This window comes from Passer montanus, unplaced genomic scaffold (assembly GCF_014805655.1).
Source record: "Passer montanus isolate IOZ18808 unplaced genomic scaffold, ASM1480565v1 scaffold44, whole genome shotgun sequence".
Taxonomy (NCBI): Eukaryota; Metazoa; Chordata; class Aves; order Passeriformes; family Passeridae; genus Passer; species Passer montanus.
In genome coordinates this window covers 3315695-3337585 of record NW_024369262.1, presented here as the reverse complement: position 1 = coordinate 3337585, position 21891 = coordinate 3315695, and the positions used below count along the sequence as shown (strand labels likewise).

General features: G+C 47.0%; 1 protein-coding gene across 2 annotated transcripts in view; it reads left to right on the top strand.

The window, feature by feature from the left end:
- SSH2 (slingshot protein phosphatase 2) overlaps positions 1-21891 on the top strand; it is a 90646-nt gene that overhangs the window by 25165 nt on the left and 43590 nt on the right. Inside the window, exon 2 of one of the 2 annotated variants that reach the window (XM_039720916.1) lies at positions 2892-2935. In XM_039720916.1, the coding sequence (XP_039576850.1) occupies positions 2892-2935 (44 nt within the window). Of the gene's footprint in view, positions 1-2891; positions 2936-14544; positions 14750-21891 lie in introns of those variants that run through there. The other variant, XM_039720917.1, reaches the window with a different exon arrangement.

Below are 21891 nucleotides of genomic sequence, written 5' to 3'. Positions count from 1 at the left end.
CTCTCCAAAATTTCTCTCCTCTCCCTTGCCCTTTTGATGACAGATAGTTGGCAGTGGATCAAAGCACAAACAGGATTAATGTTTTGCATATTCTGTCCTACATGGCCTGAAAGGAGCAGAGATGGAATTTTTCATCTTTCACTTTAAACTGCATTTAATATCGTGGCCTAGTTTAGAGCTATGCGACTCATTCCTTCCATTTCCCCTGAGGCCGCTGTTTCTGGTCAAGGAAAGCAGGGCATGACTCCCTCTGGAGCTCATCAGTGCTGCTCAGCTTCCTCCTCCGTGCAGGCTGGTGGAGAGCCTGGCTTGAGGCTGGAGCAATCCAGCATCAGGAATCTCCAAGGAGCATCTGTGGCAGCTGCCATTCTTGGGTCTGTCGCTGTGGTCACATCAGAGGTGCTGCAGGGAACCCAGAGCTGGGGCAGCATCCAGACTTCTTGTCAGCACCTGTGCAAAGGCAGCTGTGAAAGCTGGAGTGGTGTCACAGGTCACACCTTCGAATGGCTGCTTTCACTTTCCAAGGATGCTGTCCGAGCATGTTCCTTCCCAAAGATGTCCTCGGAAAAGAACGTTTGAGCCACGTTTTAGCGGATGAATTGTACTGGCAGCAATACTTTTTTACCTTTGGAAATAGGCTGGAAATGGCGAGAAAACGTGGAGGTTCTGGTTTAGGGGCCGTGTCAGTGCAGAGCTGTGTCAGTGCTGGAGCCATGTCAGTGCTGGGGCCGTGTCAGTGCTGGAGCCGTGTCAGTGCAGAGCCGTGTCAGTGCTGGAGCCGTGTCAGTGCTGAGCCGTGTCAGTGCTGAGCCGTGTCAGTGCTGAGCCGTGTCAGTGCTGGGGCCGTGTCAGTGCTGGAGCCGTGTCAGTGCAGAGCCGTGTCAGTGCAGAGCCGTGTCAGTGCTGAGCCGTGTCAGTGCTGGAGCCGTGTCAGTGCAGAGCCGTGTCCCCTCGGAGCCCGTTCTCCCGGGAGCGGCCCCTGGGCGGGCCTGCTGAGCCGTGTCAGTGCAGAGCCGTGTCAGTGCAGAGCCGTGTCAGCGCTGGAGCCGTGTCCCCTCGGAGCCCGTTCCTCCGGGAGCGGCCCCTGGGCGGGTACATCGCTGTCCTGCCCTCCCCTCTAGCGGGGAGAAGCGTCCCTGCAGCCGCCTGGGCTCCCCAGGGGCACTGGGGGATGCTCTGCAGGGTTTCACAGCGACCACAGCGCAGCGGGAGCGGCAGCAGCCCCTTGGAGTGGAAAGTGTGAAATGCGGGAGCATTGGCTGGATCTTCTTGGACGCCCTGTCCTTGGATGCATTTGCAGAAGGATGGGGCAAAGGTGGTTCAGATACCTGGATCTGACCACTCTGAAAATCCAGGACAAAACTTGAGGTGCAGGGAAGGAGTAGGCTGCGGGCAGGTCAGAGTTGCTGATGAGAAGGAGGCTTATGAAGGTTAGTTTTGTTCCAGACAGCATCCCAGGTACTGGCAATGGGTCTCTTGCCCAAATCACACTTGTCTACAGTTCTGTTTTCGTAGTCAGTTATATTCTGAGTGAATGTGCTCCTCACACAAACCTGCTACATTTATGTCTGCTATCAGAGAGATGTAAGAGTTTCAGCAGAGACAGATGGTGATTAATTGGGCCATGTCTGGCCTCCTCCACACTGAGCTCCTTAGGGCTGAGTTTTGAGGGGAGCTAAGATAATGATCCTCATATTTCAGGATCTTCTCCTGTCATTTGTGGAACTTTTGGCTATGGCACACCAGGCTTGCCAATTGCTGTGAAAAGGATTTTTCTTGGCAGGTAGAAATAGCTGTTCATTATAATACTAAAAATGTTTGCATAGCTTGAGTTCCTGAGCAGTACAAACGAGACTTCAAGGGCTCTTTCAGTTGTTTTGCCTTACTGTGGAGTTTGAGGAACTTGTTCTCCAGCTAAATACACACTTCTTATTCAAAAACCCCATCATGTCTTTAGCAATTCTACGTGTAATGAAACATCTTCCCCTCCCTTCTGACCTCTTTCTCTTGCTCCCCCAAGTCAACTTCTTGTAAACCCACAGGGAACTCAATTGGAACTTATGTTCTGGCAGGATTGCCAAAGGAGACCTGCAGGAGGGAAGCCTAGAGCAACCAAGAACAAAATTATCTTTTCCTTTCTCTGTCTGAAATCTGTTTTTCATGGTATGTCCCTGTCCTGACAAAACCCTTGGTATGTTTTAAAATGCTTTTTCCTTGTGGACCTGTATGAACATAGTAAGTTCTCACTAATACAACAGATCCTGTACCCTATCTCCAGTGCCTGGCAGGGTCCATGTAAATTAATTCTGTGAAGCAGAATTAATTGCTGAGATCTCTCTGCTGAGGTATTGCTTTGGGCTTTAGTAGGTAGGCCTAGTGAAATTCCACAGCACATTAGAGATTGTGCATATTAATATCTCATCTAAAGCAGCCTAATATGTCAAATTTCTCCTTTCTGGTCATATCTGTGCTCACTCAGTCTGATTTGTCAGGTTTATTACGTGCTGGTTTTGTGCATTTTTACACTTGACTAGACTATGAATTAATATGATCTCCATAAGGTAATAAAAACTCAGAGATTTTTGCCTACAAGTGAACTATGTGTTTGGCTCTTGGCCTGCCATATTTGGCAGGGGTCACTGGAAGTCAGTGCAAAAGCATGCAAAATCCTGCAGGGGCAAAAATTCCTGTAAAGCTGAGTTTTTAAAAGGCTTTTGAGAGAACATGAAGTGACAGCTGAGCAGAAAGTGAGTTCCTCTCTAGTGACAGCTGCATGCAGGAGCAGGAAGAGTTCCCCTTGCCTTACACAATCAAACCAGTGAAATGCCAGCCTTTGTTTTCTGCATGTTTTGAAAGATTTTAATGTTTTTCTCCTTTCCTTATGCATGCAGGAGGCAGACAGCGGGGAAGAAGAATGCCGGTCCCAGCCCAGAAGGTAAGACTGTCACTCGAGGCTCACAGGAGTCCTCGAGGATGCCTGCCTGTGTGGAGTGTTCCTCTGGCATGTCCTGCAAACACACATCACCTTCTGCCTGTTGTTGATGTTGCACAACCGTCTTAAATGAGCCTTACTGAAAAATGGGTTCTAGTAAAGGGTTTGCTGCAGCAGGAAATGGGAAAAGTCAGACTGCACACTAAAAAATAAATATGGGGAACAGTTGGCAAAGATGTCAGGGAATATATTCTCCAGACTGCTGTTTCTGTAGCTCCCTCCAGTGTCCTGTGTTGCTTCTCAGGATTTAGTCCACCAGCAGACTATTCTGAGAGGTAACCAGACTAATAAACTCTTGTTCTCTGGTTAAAAAGTCCCTGTTGCCATCAAGGGGTGATCCTGATCCATACAGGCACCTGCTGCTTAAATAGCACATTCAGGATTTGTGGATATTTGCTGCTGATGCAGGTAGTCAAATTTATGCTCCAAAATTCGGAGACACTGAGAATTTGCAGGGTTTTTTTTTTGTTTAATTGGGGTTATTTTGCAGGAGGTGCTCACCTCTTGTAAATGCTGATTTCAGTTGCTTCAGGAAGACCTTTTTTTGGTAAATGTTATTTGGTAAAAAAGAAACATTGAAACTCAGCAGATTGAATGGTGACAAGGAATGGTGATTTTTTATAATGTAGGTATAGTCTGCAGGGTAAGACTTCTTGGGATGTTGTAAGCTTTATTTCCTTTCCTCTAAGCCGTCAAAAAATTATTTCAGCTGAACCTAATAAAAGCAAAAATTGTATATATCAGGTGACTTTTCCAATGGCAGGAACACTTTCGTGGCTTAAAATGTTGCAGCCAGATTTTGTGAAAGGCTTCAGATTCCCTCCAGAGGGAGCAAAGAGGAAGTGAAGGTGAAATGGTTCTCCCTTTATGAGCTCTCTGGCTGCTATGGTTCTTTGCTGAATGGTGTTTGTGTGAGTAGGTAGCAACAGAAGCCATAATATCTAGCATTTAAAATACTTGAGCAAGATCTGGGCTTTGTGTTTTGGGGCCAACTTGGATAAATCTGCAAAAGAAAACACTGTCCTGGTTGCACATTCCCATGATTTCACTGTAGTTCTGTGATTCTGTGGCTCAGGGAAGGTGACTGCCCTGTTTACTTCAGTCTTCCAGCCCTAAATGATGATTTAAGAATTGCTGTTTCTTCATTTTACAGCTTTCATGAGTGAGAGGAAAGCTGGAAAGCACAATTCCCGAAGGCTCAAATTGAACTCAGCTAAACTCCAATTTTTCATTTTACTCTTGGCCTTCCAGCAGTCACAAGATCAGCTCATGACTTGATCTCAGTATACATAATGTATTGGAAGGGATGGGAGGTATTTAATTGTTGTGGGCACTTAGCAACCATTGTAGGTTAGGTCTGAAATGAGCATTTTTAAAATATATTTGAAATAACTTCCTGGGGTAGGAAATGACAACCTGCTGTTGATGTGGTGATCTGAGCTCTGTGACTCCTGTTACTGGGGTCACAGAGCTGACTAAAACCAAACTCCTTCTGGGGAAAAACAAGGGGGTGGGTGTTAAATGTGTTTGATTACAGTAGGATAAAAATAATAGAGTCAAATGGGGTAAGTAGTGAACCTGGAGTCCTGCTGTGGAGGAGCAGCAGATGTCCATAAACAGTTCCTGAGTATATCTAATCCCCAGTTTTCACAAGAACATAGCAAGTAGCAGCTATTAAAAATCCAGGCAGTAAAAAGGCTACAGATTGAGTTTGGCTTAAAAGGAAAAGTGTGTTTCCAGCTGCAGTGTCACTCAGGTAGTGCTCTGCAGTAACCTGACATTGCTCACTGCCTGCCTGTGCACGACCCACTCCTCCTGAGGCTTCATTCAGGTGACCTGGCTGCAGCTCCAGGCAGTGGTCAGTGTTTGGGGTGGGTTTTTTTTACTTTTTTCTGTTTATAAAATTCTTCTGGTGTGGAGACCTTTTGTCTCCTGCGGTCATGGAAAATGTGTTCATGTGCTACCTCAGCGTGTCAGGCATCAGGCATGTCCAAACTCATCCTGGTAACTGGACACTGAAGCCAGGAGTACTGCTGTGGTAGGACTAAATGCATGTTTGCATAAATAAAATAACTTTTCAAAGGTTATTAAATAGGATCCTAGTGCACAAAGGTGTTAATGCTTGCAAGGGACTGAGCATAAGCACATGGACTTGTTTGGTGTCAGATTTTGGCAGTGTTCAGTCTTGACAGTCACTGGGTAGAGCCTTCATTTCCATTCCAGTGTCCCCATGTCTCTGCACAGCCTGGGGATTGCTGTCTCAGAAGAAGTGTTACACTCAGATCCAGCTCCACAGCACTGCTAATCCTGTGGTTAGCAAAATCTAGATAACGTCTTGTGTTAGGTTTCTGCTGTTTATCTTCCCTCCCTGATGAGGTATGGGATATATATTGAGGTGAGGGGAACATGCAGGAAAGCCTGGCAGCAGGACAGAGGAGGGACAGTGTTTGTTGAGCAGAGGCTAAAATGTCATCCAGACAGGCAGAGAAATAAGTTACAAACAGAAGCTTAAACTTGTAGGTGATCACCATACTTAAACAAAATTATCTGTCTGTTTGCTGACCTGTGCTTTTTTAATCTAACACCACAGAGGCCTGTGATTGCCTGGACTGGGTCCCACAGAGAAGGGAGAAGTGTGTGAAAATGCTGTTTAAACATAAACCTGCTCTACAGAGCATTCAAATGACCTGACAAGTCTGCACTCGACAGCACCATCGTGGACTGAGGAGCTTTCTGCTTTGGGAATTAGCAGAATCTGGTTAAACTTTTGTCCAAAAGATGGAAAGAGCTATCAGAGTGCAGAAAGAGAGTTCCTGTGTGCTCTGCAGTTTTGGAAGGTGCTTGAAATGGCATTTCCTGTCGAACTCTTTTGTGTTGATGCAAAGAGGAATGATTTGTTTTCCTACTGAGGAAAGTACTTGGGGACAGTGAACACAGATCTGACTTCTACAAATATTTCTATCCATTATTAGAAACCCCAGCAAGTTAATCCTGCCAATACCTGAAGCTGAACAAATAGGTGAAACCAGCTTGGCTTCTGCAACATTTTTTCTCACCCCCAAGCCCTCCTCTGTGTCCAGCTGTAGCAGTGGCCATTCATGCAGTTTATGGGTGAGATCCCCAAAGCCCTGACACAGATCCAGGTTCTTGCTCTGCAGTCCCTGATCAGCCAGTCTCTGTCACTCTTGCCTAGGGAACCAAGGCAGTACTGCATAAGCAGATGTCCTGAACAATCTATTTATTACATTTATTACCTTCATAGCTATGTTCTGACATTTTTATTAGGCTGTCTGGAGGCTGTGGAGCTAAGCTGGCCTGCACATCCCTCCTGTCCCCACACACACTGCTGCCACACTGAATACACTCTTAATGGAGCATCTGTGTTAACGAGCTCTTTGCAGCATCCCCAGGTTGTTAAAATTTACCTAAAACACACATGTATTGAGCTGTGAGCTGTGTTTACACCCGCTGAGGTATTGACATTCAGGTATTGTGTGCTCTGTGCCAAGGTTGCAAGGATTCAGCATCTTTGTTTTGCTGACAAACGACATCTCGGGGGCCTGGGGCAGCAGTGGTGCTGCAGCTGCACTGGGTTTGCTGTCAGGATCTGCTGCTTGCTTTTTGGGTTTTATGTTTTAAATGGTGCCTCTATTTCCACACCATCATGATTTTACCACTTCTGTGTGCCTTGAAACTGCTCTGGTTGCTGAAATGCAGCATTTATATGCTCAGTAACTGAGCATATAAAATGGGGTGAGCTGTATTGCCTAGTGAGGCTGCCAGGGACTTCAGAGGGATTCTTTGAACTTTTATGGCCTGGCAGTGGGTCAGACTAAAGTCCGTTTGCTCAGGTAAAGCTGAGGAGCCTGTAGTTCCCTTCAGGTGCCACAGAAAGTGATTACATCCGGCTTGAAATCTGAAGCTTGTTACCTGAAAATGTTCTCAGAAAGTGCTTGTCCTCCCCTCTTCAAGTGGAGGCAAGAGTGTGGTGTTAAATTATAATTTAAAAAGAAAAAAAACCCCACACCTTCTGCAGCACAAGTATGGTTACCTTCTGGTTTGTTTTTTTTTAGTCAAAATAGTTCCTTCCAGGAGTGAACTGGGAAGGAAAGCAAATCAGATTATTGCCATGATAACAGTTGGATGTGCCAAGTTGCCTCAAGGTCTCAAGCTGTGAGTAAATACCTTTGTTTTAGGAGCAGAAGACAGTCTGATGCAGGAGCTGATGGTTTATAGCAGTATAAAAGTTGCTTTTCAAAGACTAAGTTAAATAGGTGCTTTTTTCTGCAGGGCAGCAGCTCAATAAACTGTAAGCCAAGGTGTTTGATTTTTAAACTGAGACCTGTTGTACAATATGTGCAAGAAATGGAGGCTGATCGTGTGATACTGAATTGACTGCACTTCCAAAGGCTCATTCACACTCCACACGGAGATGTGTGGGTCTGCAGCATCCTGTGACTGCTGTGACTTTTGGAGATGTGTGTCACCACCATTTGGTGCTCCTGTGGCAGGCTCCTGGTTATCCTTATAACCTCTCTGGTGTTACAGGAGACACTTCCAAAAGCCATGTGCTGAGAGTTCTGGCAACTAAACCTTCCTTGTGCTGCCTTTGCTCACTGCTGTAGCTGCCAAACAATTACTTTGTTGGTATTTGAACAGTAGCTGGATCTTTATTGGGTGTGCAAGACAGTTTGTTAACTCCATCTTGAGGAAGATGGGGCTGTGTGTGTGCTGTACAGGAAAACGTGTGTTTATCCGTGCTGGAGATTACTAAGCTCTTGTAGTATGAGCCTTATCTTTAGAATGTGTTTCCTGAATTCATCTTTCTGTCTTTCCTTTCAGTGACAGCTCAGCCTCTCTCTGGCATTTGCTACAGCTGCTTGGGGAGAGTGTAATGCCGAGATAAAGAACAGTTCTGGTCATTTGCCAGCTCTGCTGACCACCAGAAAAAGTTCTGTGGGCCACGATTCATTACAGTGGCCTTCATTTTGGAATACCACTTCTTTTATCGCCAAACTGTGAGCAAAGCTATTGAACTGGCAGTAAAATTTGGGTTTGTTAGATCAGTAACAGGTATCTGCAGGGCTGGTTCACTGCAAGGTCTGTTTGTGGTTGCAACGTGTTCAGTCCAGTCCGATGACATACCTGTGGATCACAATAATGTGTGAGATGATTTCAGCTGTGATCTTCAGGCTGAAGGATCAAGCAGAGTAATATCGTTGCGTTGCCAAATTAACCAGGTAAACACAGGGAGCTAGCTCAAAATCTGAATGCATATGAAAAGTGGTTTTGAATTTGTCATTCTAAGTGTGTGAACAGGGGAGAATGAGGAACAGGGCAAGGACAAGCTGGGAAGTAAAAGGAATGAAGGTGGGTCAGATCCTTCAGCTACTAAAAGGGTCCAGAGTCCAGAACAGCTGCTCCCACACACTTGTGCTCCTTCGGAGGGTCACAGAGGAGGGGCTGACCAGGAGTGCCTTAAGGATTCCATACATGCTTCTGCCTCCTGCTGAGCATGAACCAGGTGCTCTGAGCTAAAGGATTTCTATTCCTTCAGAATTGAAACTCTGAAATTCCCTTTCCTGGTGAGACACCTTCACAAGATTCAAAGTTAAACATGAATCTTCAGTTTTCAGCATTTTGTGGATTTTCAGATGCTTAAATGTATTTTGATAATCTGAGCCAGGGTTTCTGGATTCATTGCCATTCAGCTCTTTGGTGTCTTTGCATTAAAAACATTCCTTTATAAAATTGGGTGAGTGGATGGTTTGACAGTTGGGAGGATTTAGATCTTTCTTTTCCACAGGTCACTAAAATAATACATTACCTACACTGGTGTTGCTTGTTGGGAGCAGACATTGCTGCTTGTGTCCCTTTTCCTACTCAGGTCCCTTCAGTCATCTGAGGCTCAGGCTCTGTAAAAAAGGTGTAATTGAGCATTGACCTCTCTGTGTCAGACCCTCGAAGATTTAATGATAAGTAAACTGTACAGTGATTGGATGTGGGGCTGGTGAGGGAAGGGTTTAATGAACTGATAATATTGCAAAATAGGTGTTGAATTCTCAACTAGGCAGCCTAATCATCGATCATGATGGGCAGCTGACCAAAGGGCTTTAAAAGCAGGGGTTTGTTCTTTCAGTGATGCTTATCTCCCTACCCCTGTACTTGGCTGATTTCTTTGCTCAAGAACTGGAAACAGAAATACTCTTTGACAGCTTAAATAACCAAATTTAGAATGTGGCTTCCTGTTCTGACTGGTTCTTCAGGATTAAAGTACAGTTTTGCGTGCTTTCCCTGTTCCTGCCTCCCCTTGCCTTTTTTTTTAATTTTTTTTTTTTCTTTTTTAGTTTTTGTTTGGTTTGGTTTTGTTTTAACTAGATATGGGCTCCTTTATAATTACTTGGTGAAGTTCCCCTGGCTGTGTGTAATGCAGCTGGAGTATGTAAGGCCTGCCTTGGTGGGTGGTATGTCTGTTATCGCTGGGAAAGCTTTGTGTCTGTGCTGTGCTCCATCTCCTTCTGCCCTGCGTGCATTGGCTTGTTTATGATGGCTGCTACTGAAATCGTTCATGTTTTCCTGATAAATTGGACTGCAGAATGCAGAGGGTTTTGTCTCCCGTGCCAGAAGCATCCAGAGGCCTCTGACAGATCAGCGTCTCCTCCGAGGTGCGGAGGCAGCAGGAGGAGATGAGTGCAAGAGGTGCTGCTCTCAGCCAGGTGGTCTCTACCTATTTACAGGTTTGCTGTACTAATTTAAGGCTCTTCCCAAATAAATCATCTGTTTGGACCCTTAATCCACTCGCACTCATCCGTCGACTCTGTTCAGTGCCTGAAGCCGCATATCCTCACAGTAAAAGGATGACTTAACTGACTTCCCACCAGAAATGCAGGGTCATCAGGTCCTTTGACCCTCAAAGAGCTCAGTGTGGCAGTAAATTTTTCAAGGCTACCCCTTAGGACCGTTTTCCCACCAGAGCTGATGCAGAGACAGCTGCCTTTGTGGACAAAGACCGAGTGTAGCTGCCGGTGAGAACAAAAAAGGACTTGGCCCCACCTCTGCACACGGAAATGAACTTGCTGCCTCTGTTCCCCAGCGGTGCCTGTGCACGGCTCCCGTGCTCGGCCGTGGGCAGGGACGTGCTGTTTTTAAAACTCGGTGCCTTTTCATAAATATCACCGGAAGCAGCTGTTGAACAGTACAGAATAAACTTTCCACATGTGCAGTAAAGGTGGCTGAGCAGACACGGCCGTGGCACATCGCTCGGCAGGGAGAGGATGTGCTGGGGGTGAGGGGGAGTTTGTTTGTCTAACACAGCAGCTTCACAAGTTTTTTTCATAATCATTTTTTCATAATGAAAACATGGGTCTGGGTTCTGCATTGCCTTATCTGTGATGCTGATAATAATGATTGAGGGCAAAATTCCTGTGTGTGATAGCCTCCCACTGTCCCCTCTACCTTGAACATGACCAGTGTTACAGCTGTAGTACTTTCCATGTTTGTAGGAACAGAACATTCCTTGATTTTGCAGAGAGTACCTGGACTTCATTCCAAACAGGCTTAATAACACCCAACCCTTGACACCCACTGCAGTCAGAAAGACTATGACAGTATGTTGTGTTCATCAGGGTTCTTCAAAAAGAGAGGACTGAGGGGACCAGAGGATATCTCACTGGTAGGTACTATAAAATGGAAAGAGGTCATCAGGTCCCCCTTAGTGTAGACTAAAATCTGAAGATGCCTAATGAAACAATCCTGCTGCAGATTTAATCATGTTAACACGTGAGCAGACACTTAGCAAGGCGCTGTGGGATAGGAGTGGGTGGAACACCATGACACCCACACCTTTGTGTGGTCTGACAAGAAGCAGCAATTCAGCCTGAAGCTGTTGATCTTGGATGGAAACAGAAGCTTGATGAATGCCCTGTTTGCATGTGGACTATGTGCACTGACACGACTGGGTGTCCAGCTCTGAGCATGCCTCCTGCAAGTGTCAAATCTGGGCATGCCAGTGCCAAGCCTGACCTGCACCGGGGCCTGGGCTGGACTAGGAGAAGCCCATTAACAAGTGCTAGTCCTTTGTGGGACACAGGATTACTCTGTTACACCACTGTGAGATCAAAAACTGCTGAAATGCACCAAGAAAGTGACACAGCCAAAGGTACTGTGCAAGCTGCTGTCATTGTGGAGTTTTGCAATGCAGACACCGGGGAGAATGATGACTGCATGAATAAACAATATGTTGTCAGCCTCGTCTGCCAGACCAAACACTACAAGTCAATATGGGAGATTTGTGCATGCATGTTCTCCTTCCAGCCCCTGAAACTTCTTTCCAGAGGCAGCTCTGGTAGCATTGCCTCTGCTCCCCCCTCCTGAAGTGCTTGCTCAGACATCCCTCACTCTTTGTTTTTTTGTTTTTTTTTTTCCATTGTGCTTCCATAACTGGTTCTAGCTGCTGCCTTAGTGTAGCAAAGCTTTGGGGATGGGTGTTTTTACAGTGTGTCTGTATATAACCCCAGTTTATTCGTTTGTGTGGTGTTCAAAGGTTAAATGGGATCCTGCTGCTTGTGGTGTCGTGGTGCCTTGCGGGGTTTGCTGCCTGCCCTGCTGGTCCCGGGGCCTCCTGGGGAGTGGGAAATGCTGAGCAGAACTCAGACAAGCAGTGCCCTTTGCCCTGCAGCAAAGTGTCATTTGGTGCAGTGGGCTGGGCAGCCCTTGAGACCCCAGACAGGCGTATTTACATCTTGTCATGCAGTGATTAATGGCTCTGCTCACACGCTCTGTTGCAGCACGGGGTGATTTAGGCTGCTACCTGTCATCACTGCAATTTTGTGCACTTTAAATTCTTCGTGTATTTGTCCCAGCAGAGTGCACCTGCTTCCAGCCAGGAGCAGTTTCTTGGCTGTCTTGTGACTTGCTGCCTGAACTCCATCTCGTGCATCCCTTTCTTTCTGCCTGCTCCTTGCTCCTGCACGCTGAGAGATCAGTTTACTGGGTCTAAACTTTTACTCATGTCTAAACATAAGAGCAACTTTGACAAATAAATAGAGTGGCTCCTTAAGTCTGATGTTAAAAACAAAGTATGAAAATAACACAGCATTTATTGCTGCTGTCAAGTTGACAACATGGTGATGGGTCAGAGATTTGATTTGATCTTGGAGGTCTTTTCCAACCTTAATGATTCTCTGAGTATCCACAGATGGACAGTGGGAACTGAAATGCTAATCTCACTAACATGTACCTGAAAGCTGTGCCACTTTCAGGCTGGGGTTTCAATCTTTATGGCAACAAACCCAAGTTCAAATAGCTTTTATTAGTGCAGATTTCAAGATGTGAACTTACTTGAGGATTTCCTATTTCTGTTCTCGAAAGGTTTGAAAAGAAAACAAATGGGTTATTTCTGTCATCACTTGGTTCCCTGGCATATGGAGATGCAGTGCATGATTGTATTAATCCAGATCTAACTCATTTACAAATCTATTATCCATATGTTATGAGTAGCTGCTTGTAGTTAATCACTGCACTTGTTTTCAGCAGGTTTTAGGGGCTTGCCTTGTAATGGTGGTTATGTGTAAGAAATCTGACGTGTCTGGACAGTATCTAAGTACATTTAGTCTTCTACAATGCTTGAATAAAGCCCTTAAGTTATTAATTAGAATAGAACAGAAGTTCTGGGCTTGTTTTTCAGTCTGTGAATGTGTGGTATGTGTTACTACTGAATATGAGGTTCTTGCCAGTCTCTTGACCTCTGGAAGGATTGAGTTACCCTCCATTTCTCAGTCCTGATTTTTCCATTGCTTCGTGCAACTAACTTCATTTCTGCCTAACAAAATTACTTTTTTTTGGCATTGCAGCAAGCTGGCACTGCATTTTCTTTACAGCTGTGAGGCACCATTACCAGAGCTGTGCTCTTGGCTATATAGGAAGACATTGCTTAAACTGTTGCAACCAAACAATACCCTAGCAAAACTTGCAGAATCACAAATTCCACTGCTTTGCCCTTTTCTCTGCTCATCCCTGAAGTGGAGATGGTCAACACCTTTCAGACAAGTCTCTTCTTGTTCATGTCAAGTCTCCTATCAAGACCTGAGCCAGCTGCCATCACACTGTGTTGGTTTTTTTTCAACCTCTCTCTGGTTCTCTGAAACTTTTAGTTAATAATTGGAAATAAAGCTGATGAAGTTTTTTGGCTTCCAGCTCTGCTGCCAGATCACAGGGGCAGCTCTGCAGTTGATGCTTTGGTATTTTTTGCTCTTGAGTAGATGTCATTAACAAGTAGTTGTGTTTAAGCTCATATCTTCCCCTGCCAACCCACTCGTGCCTCCTTGCTGGGCATGTGCCACCTAGAGCAGATGACTTAAGACTATATCATGTTCCTCCGTGCTGGGCTGTCATGCATTCCTGTGGGAAACACAAAACTGAGCTTGCTTCCAATGCAGGGCTCCTTGGTTGCTGGGTGTAAGGGCTGGAAATGCCGCTCTGGGATGGGCAGTGCAGGGTGGGATCGAGCTGCCCCCGGCTCTCCCCAGTGGAAAACCGTATTAAGTTTCCCTCTGAATTCCCAGCAGCCAAACGACAAGACTTTTGTTTTAAATAACTTCCTTTTTCCTTTTCTCGAGGGGCGATGGAGCTAAAGATTAAACAGCACTGAAAGGCAGCTGCTTCTCCTCTGCTTTGGCAGAAAGCAAGTTGTCGCGTCTCTGCATATGAAAGTTACTGCCAAGAACTCTTCCCCCCGTCTCCTGCAGGAGAGAAATTAAGGTCGTTTCCTAAGCGCCCGAGTTGTCGCTGCCTGCATTTTGCAAAACATCTTTTGATGTGCTGCATCAAACCCGGCTGCAGGGCGTGCAGCCTCGCTGGCTAGATCTGAGGGAGGAAAAAGGAGAGGAAGGGAAAAGGGAAGTGAAAAGGGAAGGGAAAGGAAAAGCTGGGCGCACCCGCGCGGTGCTGTGCCCTGGCCCTCGCTGCCGCTCGCCGGGGGAGCCGGCAGCTGAACCCCGGCCCGTGAGCGGGGCGGACCGTCCGCCTGTCCCGGTCCCGTCTGTCCCTGATCCATCCCGGTCCCGCCTGTCTCTCTTCCGTGTGTCCGGTCCTGTCTGTCCCTGTCCCGTCTCTCCCGGTCCCGTGTGTCCCTGATCCGTGTGTCCGGTCCCGTTTGTCCCCATCCCGTCTGTCCCGGTCCCGCGTGTCCCGGTCCCGTCTGTCCCTGTCCCGCCTGTCTCTGTTCCGTGTGTCCGGTCCCGCGTGTCCCGGTCCCGCGTGTCCCTATCCCGTCTGTCTCTGTTCCGTGTGTCCGGTCCCGCGTGTCCCGGTCCCGCGTGTCCCTATCCCGTCTGTCTCTGTTCCGTGTGTCCGGTCCCGCGTGTCCCTGTCCCGTCTGTCCCTATCCCGTCTGTCTCTGTTCCGTTTGTCCCGGTGCCGCCTGTCCCCATCCCGCGTGTCCCGGTCCCGCGTGTCCCTATCCCGTCTGTCTCTGTTCCGTTTGTCCCGGTCCCGCGTGTCCCCATCCCGCGTGTCCCGGTGCCGCGTGTCCCCTCCCTTCCCCGCAGCCCCGCGCCGCCACGTGCGGTGTGGGCGGGGCAGGGGCGGGGCTCTCCTGGCCCCGCCCTCGTGCCGCGCCTGCGCGGCGGGGCGGCGCGGCGGGCGCGGGGCAGAGCGGCGGTGCCGATGCCGCGGGGCAGGGCGGCCGCCGCGGCGGGGAGCGATGATCCCCTACTTCTCCGACAACGCCGTCATCTCCCAGGGCGCCATCGCCCAGCTGTGAGTACCGGTACACGCCGCCGAGACTCCCCTTCGCGCTGCCGCTCCGCCCGCCCCGGCGGCTCCCCCTGCCCGGGCGTGCGCTGCGCTCACTCCGCTGTCCCCCCATCCCTCTCTCCTCGCCCGCCCTGTTCCCCGTAGTTCGCTCCGCCGCCGATTGCCTCCGGGCAAACTTTCCCCTGGCCGGCACCGCAGCGTGGAAGTGCTGATAAGCGCCGGCAGCGCCCGGCGGCTGCTGCTCGCTCGCCGCTCGCTTCCCTGATTGTTCTTTTTGCTCACTGCGAGTACTCCGAGTCCCGTCCGAGCGCTTCTCTCGGAGCTGCCCGGGCAGCTGCTCCGCCGGAGCCGTGCGGGACCCGGCGGGCCGGGCGCTGACAGCGGGCTGCAGATCCCCGGCCCGCTTCCTCTGGCCGTGTTTTGGGCTCCAGGCAGAGATCAGCCCCTCTATCTGATCTCTGAGGCGGCAGAGGGGCACTGCTGGGCTGGGGTGTCGCAGGTCTGGGGCATGGCACCCAGCACCTGCGGGTCACACGGCAGAGACTGGCGCTGCTGCAGTTGTTCAGCGCTGTCAGTCTTGGGCAGCTCTAAAGTGCAGAGTGTCTCCGTGTCCCAAACTAAACCGCATGGAGAATCAGTCTCTCCAGCTGCACCCCCCGCCTTTGATATGCAGATAGGAATAATCATTTAATTTATAAACAATTAACAGCCACTGCCTGAGTCGTGGGGTTTGGCTGGAAGGATTAAGGAGGGAAGTGGCAGCTATGGGGTGGTAGATAAGGCGTTCAGAGAGATAGTCGCTGTGGTCTAGCCATGCTTGATACTTCTTTAAAGAAGCCAACAGATTGTTTTATCTCTTGAAAGCATCATGAAAGGCTTACAGATAAAGTGCTGCGTCCCACCTGGAACTGTGTTCTTGTTGCAAGAAGCTCCTGCTAGAAGTGCAGCTGGAAGTCCTTAGTAGATATCTCTGCTTATGCTTCATATGGAAATGAGTCCCCGGACTCTGTGCCTTCTTTTGTGAGCGCTAGCAATCGCTGCTGCAGTTGGTAATCAGTTCAGCTAAGTCTCTGTGAGCCTTTCATACTCAACCCAAAATGTTTGTAATTAGTAATTTTTTCCGTTCACAGTGTTGCCTGTAAACATCAGGGCTTTCCCTGCGGTTGCTGATAATGTAGGTTTAACAGAGATGTACCTAAACTGTTCTTCCAAAGCAGTGATGCAAACTGGATATGCCCTGGGCTTTGGGAAGTTGCAGTAATTCTGGAGCTGTGGTGAAAACCTAACATTCTGTGGGCTGAAACATTTCCTTAGAGCTCCAGATGATTTACCGAGCTAGAGTAGGTAGCCAGGTAACAATTTAAGTGCTTTTAAGGTGTTTGTTTTATCCACTGCTCAAACACTTAACCCAGGGTTGGAGACTGTACAGAAAGGGATCAAAAGAAAGGGGAAATGCTGCTCCTCGTCTCTGCTCCCTCTGTCACATGTCACACGGATCCCTGCAGTGCTCGTGGTGGTTTAAATGGCCACTTGGTTGGAAGGACCACCCTTTCCTTTTCTGGGGAGAGAGATAACAGAGTTATCAGAGTGAGCTTACGCTGTCCTTTGCCTCCTGTGAGGGAAGATTAATAAGCATGAGAATGACAGAGCTTTTGGGCCACGCAGAAGTGTTCTCACAGGGCTGAGTGCTGGATTAATATTTTGCTAGTGTTCTCAATCAGGATGATGCTGTAGCTCCTGGGCTGGCCTGGTAGAGGCCAGCATTTAAAGTTTGTGCTCCTAATTACAATTTCACAAAGGCTGATTAATATTGGCTGTCCTTATTTCGTCATGGGCAAGACCTAAAAATCCAGATTTAGTTGTTTGCTGTGCTAAAAATGTGTTCTCTGTGGGCTGGGAAGGACATTGGTGACCCAAACATTATCAGAAACTTCTGTTTCAGTGTATTCTTTAGTAGATGTATTTGGCTGATCAGCTCTGACTTTCAGAGATCAGCAGAAATTACTCTTGTGTTGACGCTTTTGGTCAGTAATGTAGTCAGCTGGTCTGGGTCTAATTCATTTCAGATTCACAAGGATTCAAATAATGTCCGGGAGACTTGTGTTTATCAAAATGCTCAGAATTTATAGCTGTAACTTGTTCCAGAAAGTCTTGCTACTCTCACTGAACCTAGGGGGAATTCTGCTGATTTACTAGTTTATTTGTGTGTAGGATTCAAAATTTACTTTGGTCTATTAAAACTCTAAGGCAGCTGATAGGAAAGATAGAAAGAAAAAAAGCAAAGCTTCAGAGAGTCTGCAAATATCAAAGAGTTTTTAACAAGAAACCTGGAGGAATTGCCATGGATCAGTTCTTCCTGCCTGCAGTCGCTTCCTTTGCCTCTGGCCAAGTTTGAGTTATTCAATTCATTGCTGGTGTCCCTGAAGTGGCTTTTCCAAGTTTCTCTGATAATGCCAGATTCCTCTGCCACCCAGTTTTGCTTTCTATCTCAGTGACAAAGCAGGATAACCCAGCCATCAGGGCACTCACTTGGTGTTTGAGAAAACCCAGCTCTTGTTTTCACTGAGCCACATCCTTCCTGTGGAGTCTTTCCAGGCTGTGTTCAGCGGGGCAGGAAGGTGCAGAGGATGCTCAGCCTTTGTGCAGAACCTCAGGATTGACCACTCCCTTTGGTGCCCCCATCCCTCTGGCATTTTGAAGCATTTTTTGTTGTGTTTAAATACTTTGACTCTGCCTTGACTTCCTTTCTGCCAGGCAGCAGTGGGAGTGCTCCCTGGGCACAGCTGAGCACATGTTGAAGCACTCCTGCCCTGTTTACTCCTTCACCCTCCAAAACTCAAAACCAGATGGACCTAAAGGCACAGATAGGTTCACTGCTTTCCATAGTTCTTGTGCTTGCATCATAGCAGTCTATTTTCTATTATAAGATGTTAACTCAGTTTTTAAATGTATGTTAAACTTTGAGTGCGGGGGGAAAAGAAGGAGCAGGAGTAGACACTTTCTTCACAGCATTGTGAGTTCGTGGTGGAGCATTTAGCGGGGAAAAAATAAACCAAGAAGTTAAACTGAATTATTTTCAGTGATAGGTAGATACAAAATGTCCTTTCAGACCTGCTTAGCAGCTTGTTGCTCTCTCCTGTAATCAGTTTTCTTCTAAGTGATAGCCCTTGTGTGCAGAGTGTGAAGAAACAACACTTCACAGTGTAAGAGGAAGTTCTGAGGCTGTGCAGGTAATTACAATCTGTACAGTAAATGACAGCAGTGGGTAATTCAGGCTCATTGTGTTGCCACCTCTGTGCTGTAACCTGCTTGGCCCTTTGTCCTCCCCCACCCCTTTCATTTTCCTCTGTCACACGGCCATGGCCTTTATGGTGGGAAATTTCATGACCACCTAATCTTGAATTGCGCCAAGTGCCAAGTCAGGAACTTGGATAGGTGTGTGGCTGCTGTCGCCATTCTTTGGAGGGCTGCTTATTTATTTATTTCTTGTATGGGAAGCCTTACAACCTTTTTATCTCCTTACAATATTATTGCTGCCAAAACCCTTGACCGTTCAGCAATTAGACCGCAATCCTCTGAGCAGCGTGTTATTGGAAATCTTTAATTGCTTCTGTGCCATTGTAAAGCACTGTAGCTTTGTGAGTATTTTACCATTGTGCTGAGAGTCAATGATATTTAAGAGCCAAGGAGATGCTTGGAAACTGCTGCAAAAAGCCTGGAAGATCAGCAGAGTCATTCCAGTTACTGCTATCAACTCTGACTGGAGTTGCCTTATGGTTGCTCTGGTTGGAAGTGCTTGAAATAGAGAAAGTGCTTGATGAGCCCTTCATGTCTTGTAGAGCCCGGTAGGATCAGGGCAGGCTGCAGCAGTTGTTTTCTCCATTCAAGTGTGCATTGTGTGCTCTGGGTTTGTGGGGCTGCAGAAGACAGCCTCCTTCTCCATCAGGGATGTGATGGGAATGTGCAGCAGGGGAACCTGACCCCTTCCCCTTCCTGCCCACCCCTCCACGCAGCTGAGCTCACCCTGCACACTGCATGGGCTTCCTGTTGACAGAGCAGAGTCCTCGGGGATTTCTCATCTTTTTTATTTCTTTGCTGCTTTTGATGAAACAAATGCCATGCTTAAGGCCTCTTACTACCCAGTGATTACTGAAAACTGTTCAAATGGTTGTGGTATTTGCATAAAAGTAGTATGGTCTGTGCAGAGTTGATCATTAACCAAGCCAGGGCTGTATTGTTCATAACTACTTTTCCTGTTTGGCTTTTCCTTTTATTCCCCTGGAAGCTGTGAGTATTTGTCTCACCGATCCTTCCTGGCAAGGGCTGGAAGAGACACAGAGATGGTTATCAGACATCAAATCAAAACCTGAGCCACAAACCAGTGTTTCAAGGACAAACCCCCCCACACCACCACTCTTTTTGAGCAATATGTTTTAGTTAGGAAGCCCACGCTGCTGGGCTGCCAAATTAATGTTTTAAAAGGATTTAAATGGTAGAGTTGACTCTGAGATTGTGTTGTCTTGAAACATCTGCAGATGTTGCTGTCTCTGGAAATGCTTGGGATTTTTCTAAAGACCACAAAGCAGAAGGACCCCAGTGAGATTATCAGCAGAAAAAGACCTTTTGGGGCCAGTTAATAGCTGGCTGGAATTTTTTTTTCAGGACTCTTATGTCCTTGCACCTTTATCACAGAGCCCCTGGTTAAAATATTGCTTCATTGTTTTTAAAACAACTTCAAGCTAACTTTCTTCACAGTTGCTTCTGACTAGTGTTTGTGGGGTCAGAGAAAGTTTAAAATTCTGCATCCCATTCTGTAGTAGGCTCTGAAGAGCTGCTGTCTCCCCTGTATTGGTCTGACAAACAGCATTTAAATTATCAGCCTGTATGGGCTTAAAACTAGTTCAGCAAATATTTTTCTCCAGTGTAACATATGCAATGTGTACAGAGCAAATCTGCAATTTGAGTTTCCAGCCACGGTGTTTCATAGCAGCTGCTTGAAGACTGAAATTTTCACAAACACATGGACCAAAACTCACTCCTGTCCTTAATAGTAAACACTTGTGCTTTTGCTGAAGTATTCCAAAGCCACCCCTTTGCTTTCCATGTGCAGCTTGGCCAGAGCTTGAATCCAGCAGTTTGGGAAGGAACTGCAGATTGGCAAGAGCTGTTCTGCAGCCACCTATTGCTGGGCTGTGTGGGATTAACCAAGTGTTTTGTGACAGACAGCAGCTTTCTGCTTCAAGGACATCAGCCTGTGGATGAGGGAGGATGGGGAGAAGAAAAGCCTGTAAAGGTAAACTTAAAAGACAAGTCCCAGAGTTGCTGAAGGCTGGGAGTGACAGGAATCCAACCTGGAAGATCTCAATGTGGATTGGCATTTTTTGGTGTTGGCAACTTGATAAATTTGGGCACCTGTATTGTATTGAGGTGACAGGGTCCTTGTTCAGTGCATATTCCTGTTTATCCAGTACTTATCTGCCCCTCATCAACATCGTGTTCAGCTCTTTGGGCTCTCTGATTTACTTGCAATAAGCCATTTAAGCAGAATGCTTTTCCTCAAAACACCTTTGTTACAAGCAGGCTAAATCCAGACTGCTGAACCAGAAATGATTTAGTCCTTTCTTTCAAACAAATGATCTTTGTCACTTATTAGCGAACTCTTTCATTTGTTCACACACTTTTCACAATGGCTTAATGAGCTCCATGCTGTCCCACCAGGCAGGGCTGGCTCCTGCCCGGGATCTCCTTGGGAATGCCACAGGTCAGGGTCTGGGTTGCACTGCTAACTTCCAGATTTTCTGTGACATCTGACTGCTGCAGTGTGGCTGTAGTTTAGGCACCCAGGTGGATCAGAATCAGTTCATCCCAAGGTCCAGAGCTGTCTGGAGGTGCCCAGGGTGGATTGGGACCCCTGTTGAGCTGAGCTTGGAATTGTCTGTACTGTGGTGTTGTTGTGTGTACTGTGCTGGATTTTCTCACTCCTTGTGATTTGTTTGCCAGCATGAAGAGAATAAATTTGCTTCTCTGAGCCTCTTGTTGCCCTGCAGCCTCTTTTGGTACAGAGTCCCAGCTGGATGCTTTGGAGAGGGCTGTTACCTGTGGCTTGGCTCAGGCACCTGTAGCTGACAGACGGGCACGGGCAGCTCTGGTCTGGCTGTATTGCTGTTTTGTGAGAGTCCAAGTGGCAGGTGGGACTGGAGTAGGGTCATTTTGATTAGCAAATGATAAATTTATCTTGGTCAGGTTACAGTGTAAGGGGGAATCCCGTTTGCACAAAGGTGTAAAAAGCTGTCATTAGTTTTACCTTTGTCCTCATGTTGGTTCTCTGCTTGCTTTCTGCAACTCAATACTGAATTAAAATGAACCCAAATTGTGGGAGGAGTTTTATTAGGGTTTTTTGTTTGTTTAGTTTGTTTGGGTTTTTTAAGGGCTCATTGCATGGTGGTGTGTGAAGAGCTTGTCACTGGCTTTGTTGTTGTTATTGTTAGGTTTGGTTTGTTGTTTTTTTTTCCCCTTTATTTGCTTTGTAAAAGAGATGGAGAAATCAAAAAACAAACGCAAAGTGGAACAGCCGCATTCCTCTGTGGCGCAAAGACTGAAAGACAGTTAGTCTAAATAAAAACAAACAGTTTGTCAGCACCATTTCTGGCCCTCATCTTGGTTTGCCATGCTGAGAAAACTGCAAGAAAGCAAAAATAGGAATATCCATGTGCCTTGATAGCAAGTAGGAGTGACACAAATAGCCACCCCAGAGGTGGGTGGTGCTGTGTCCGTGTGTGAACAGGGTGGGGGTGCTGGGCCAGCCCAGGAGCTGCATTTTGGGGAGTGGGGTCAGCAGATGCACCAGGACATCACCCAGATTCCCAGCACAGTCCCCAGCAAAACCTTGACACTGCTGTAATCTTCCTGACTCTTTTGTCCTTAGTTCCTTCAAGTACATAATGAAATGTTCTATGAGAGGCTCTCTAGCTTGAAATTAAGCAAATATCTATTCTGGAGCCTTTTTAAAAGCTGTTTAAGAGCCTTTTCCCTAAAGTACACTGTGTTCTTGTTAGAGACTTTGCTGGTTCTGTGGTACATAGCAGTGTTTAGTATTCTGATGGTCTTTCTACTTTAATGTGTGGTTTTTAAAGGGGTTTCTATGC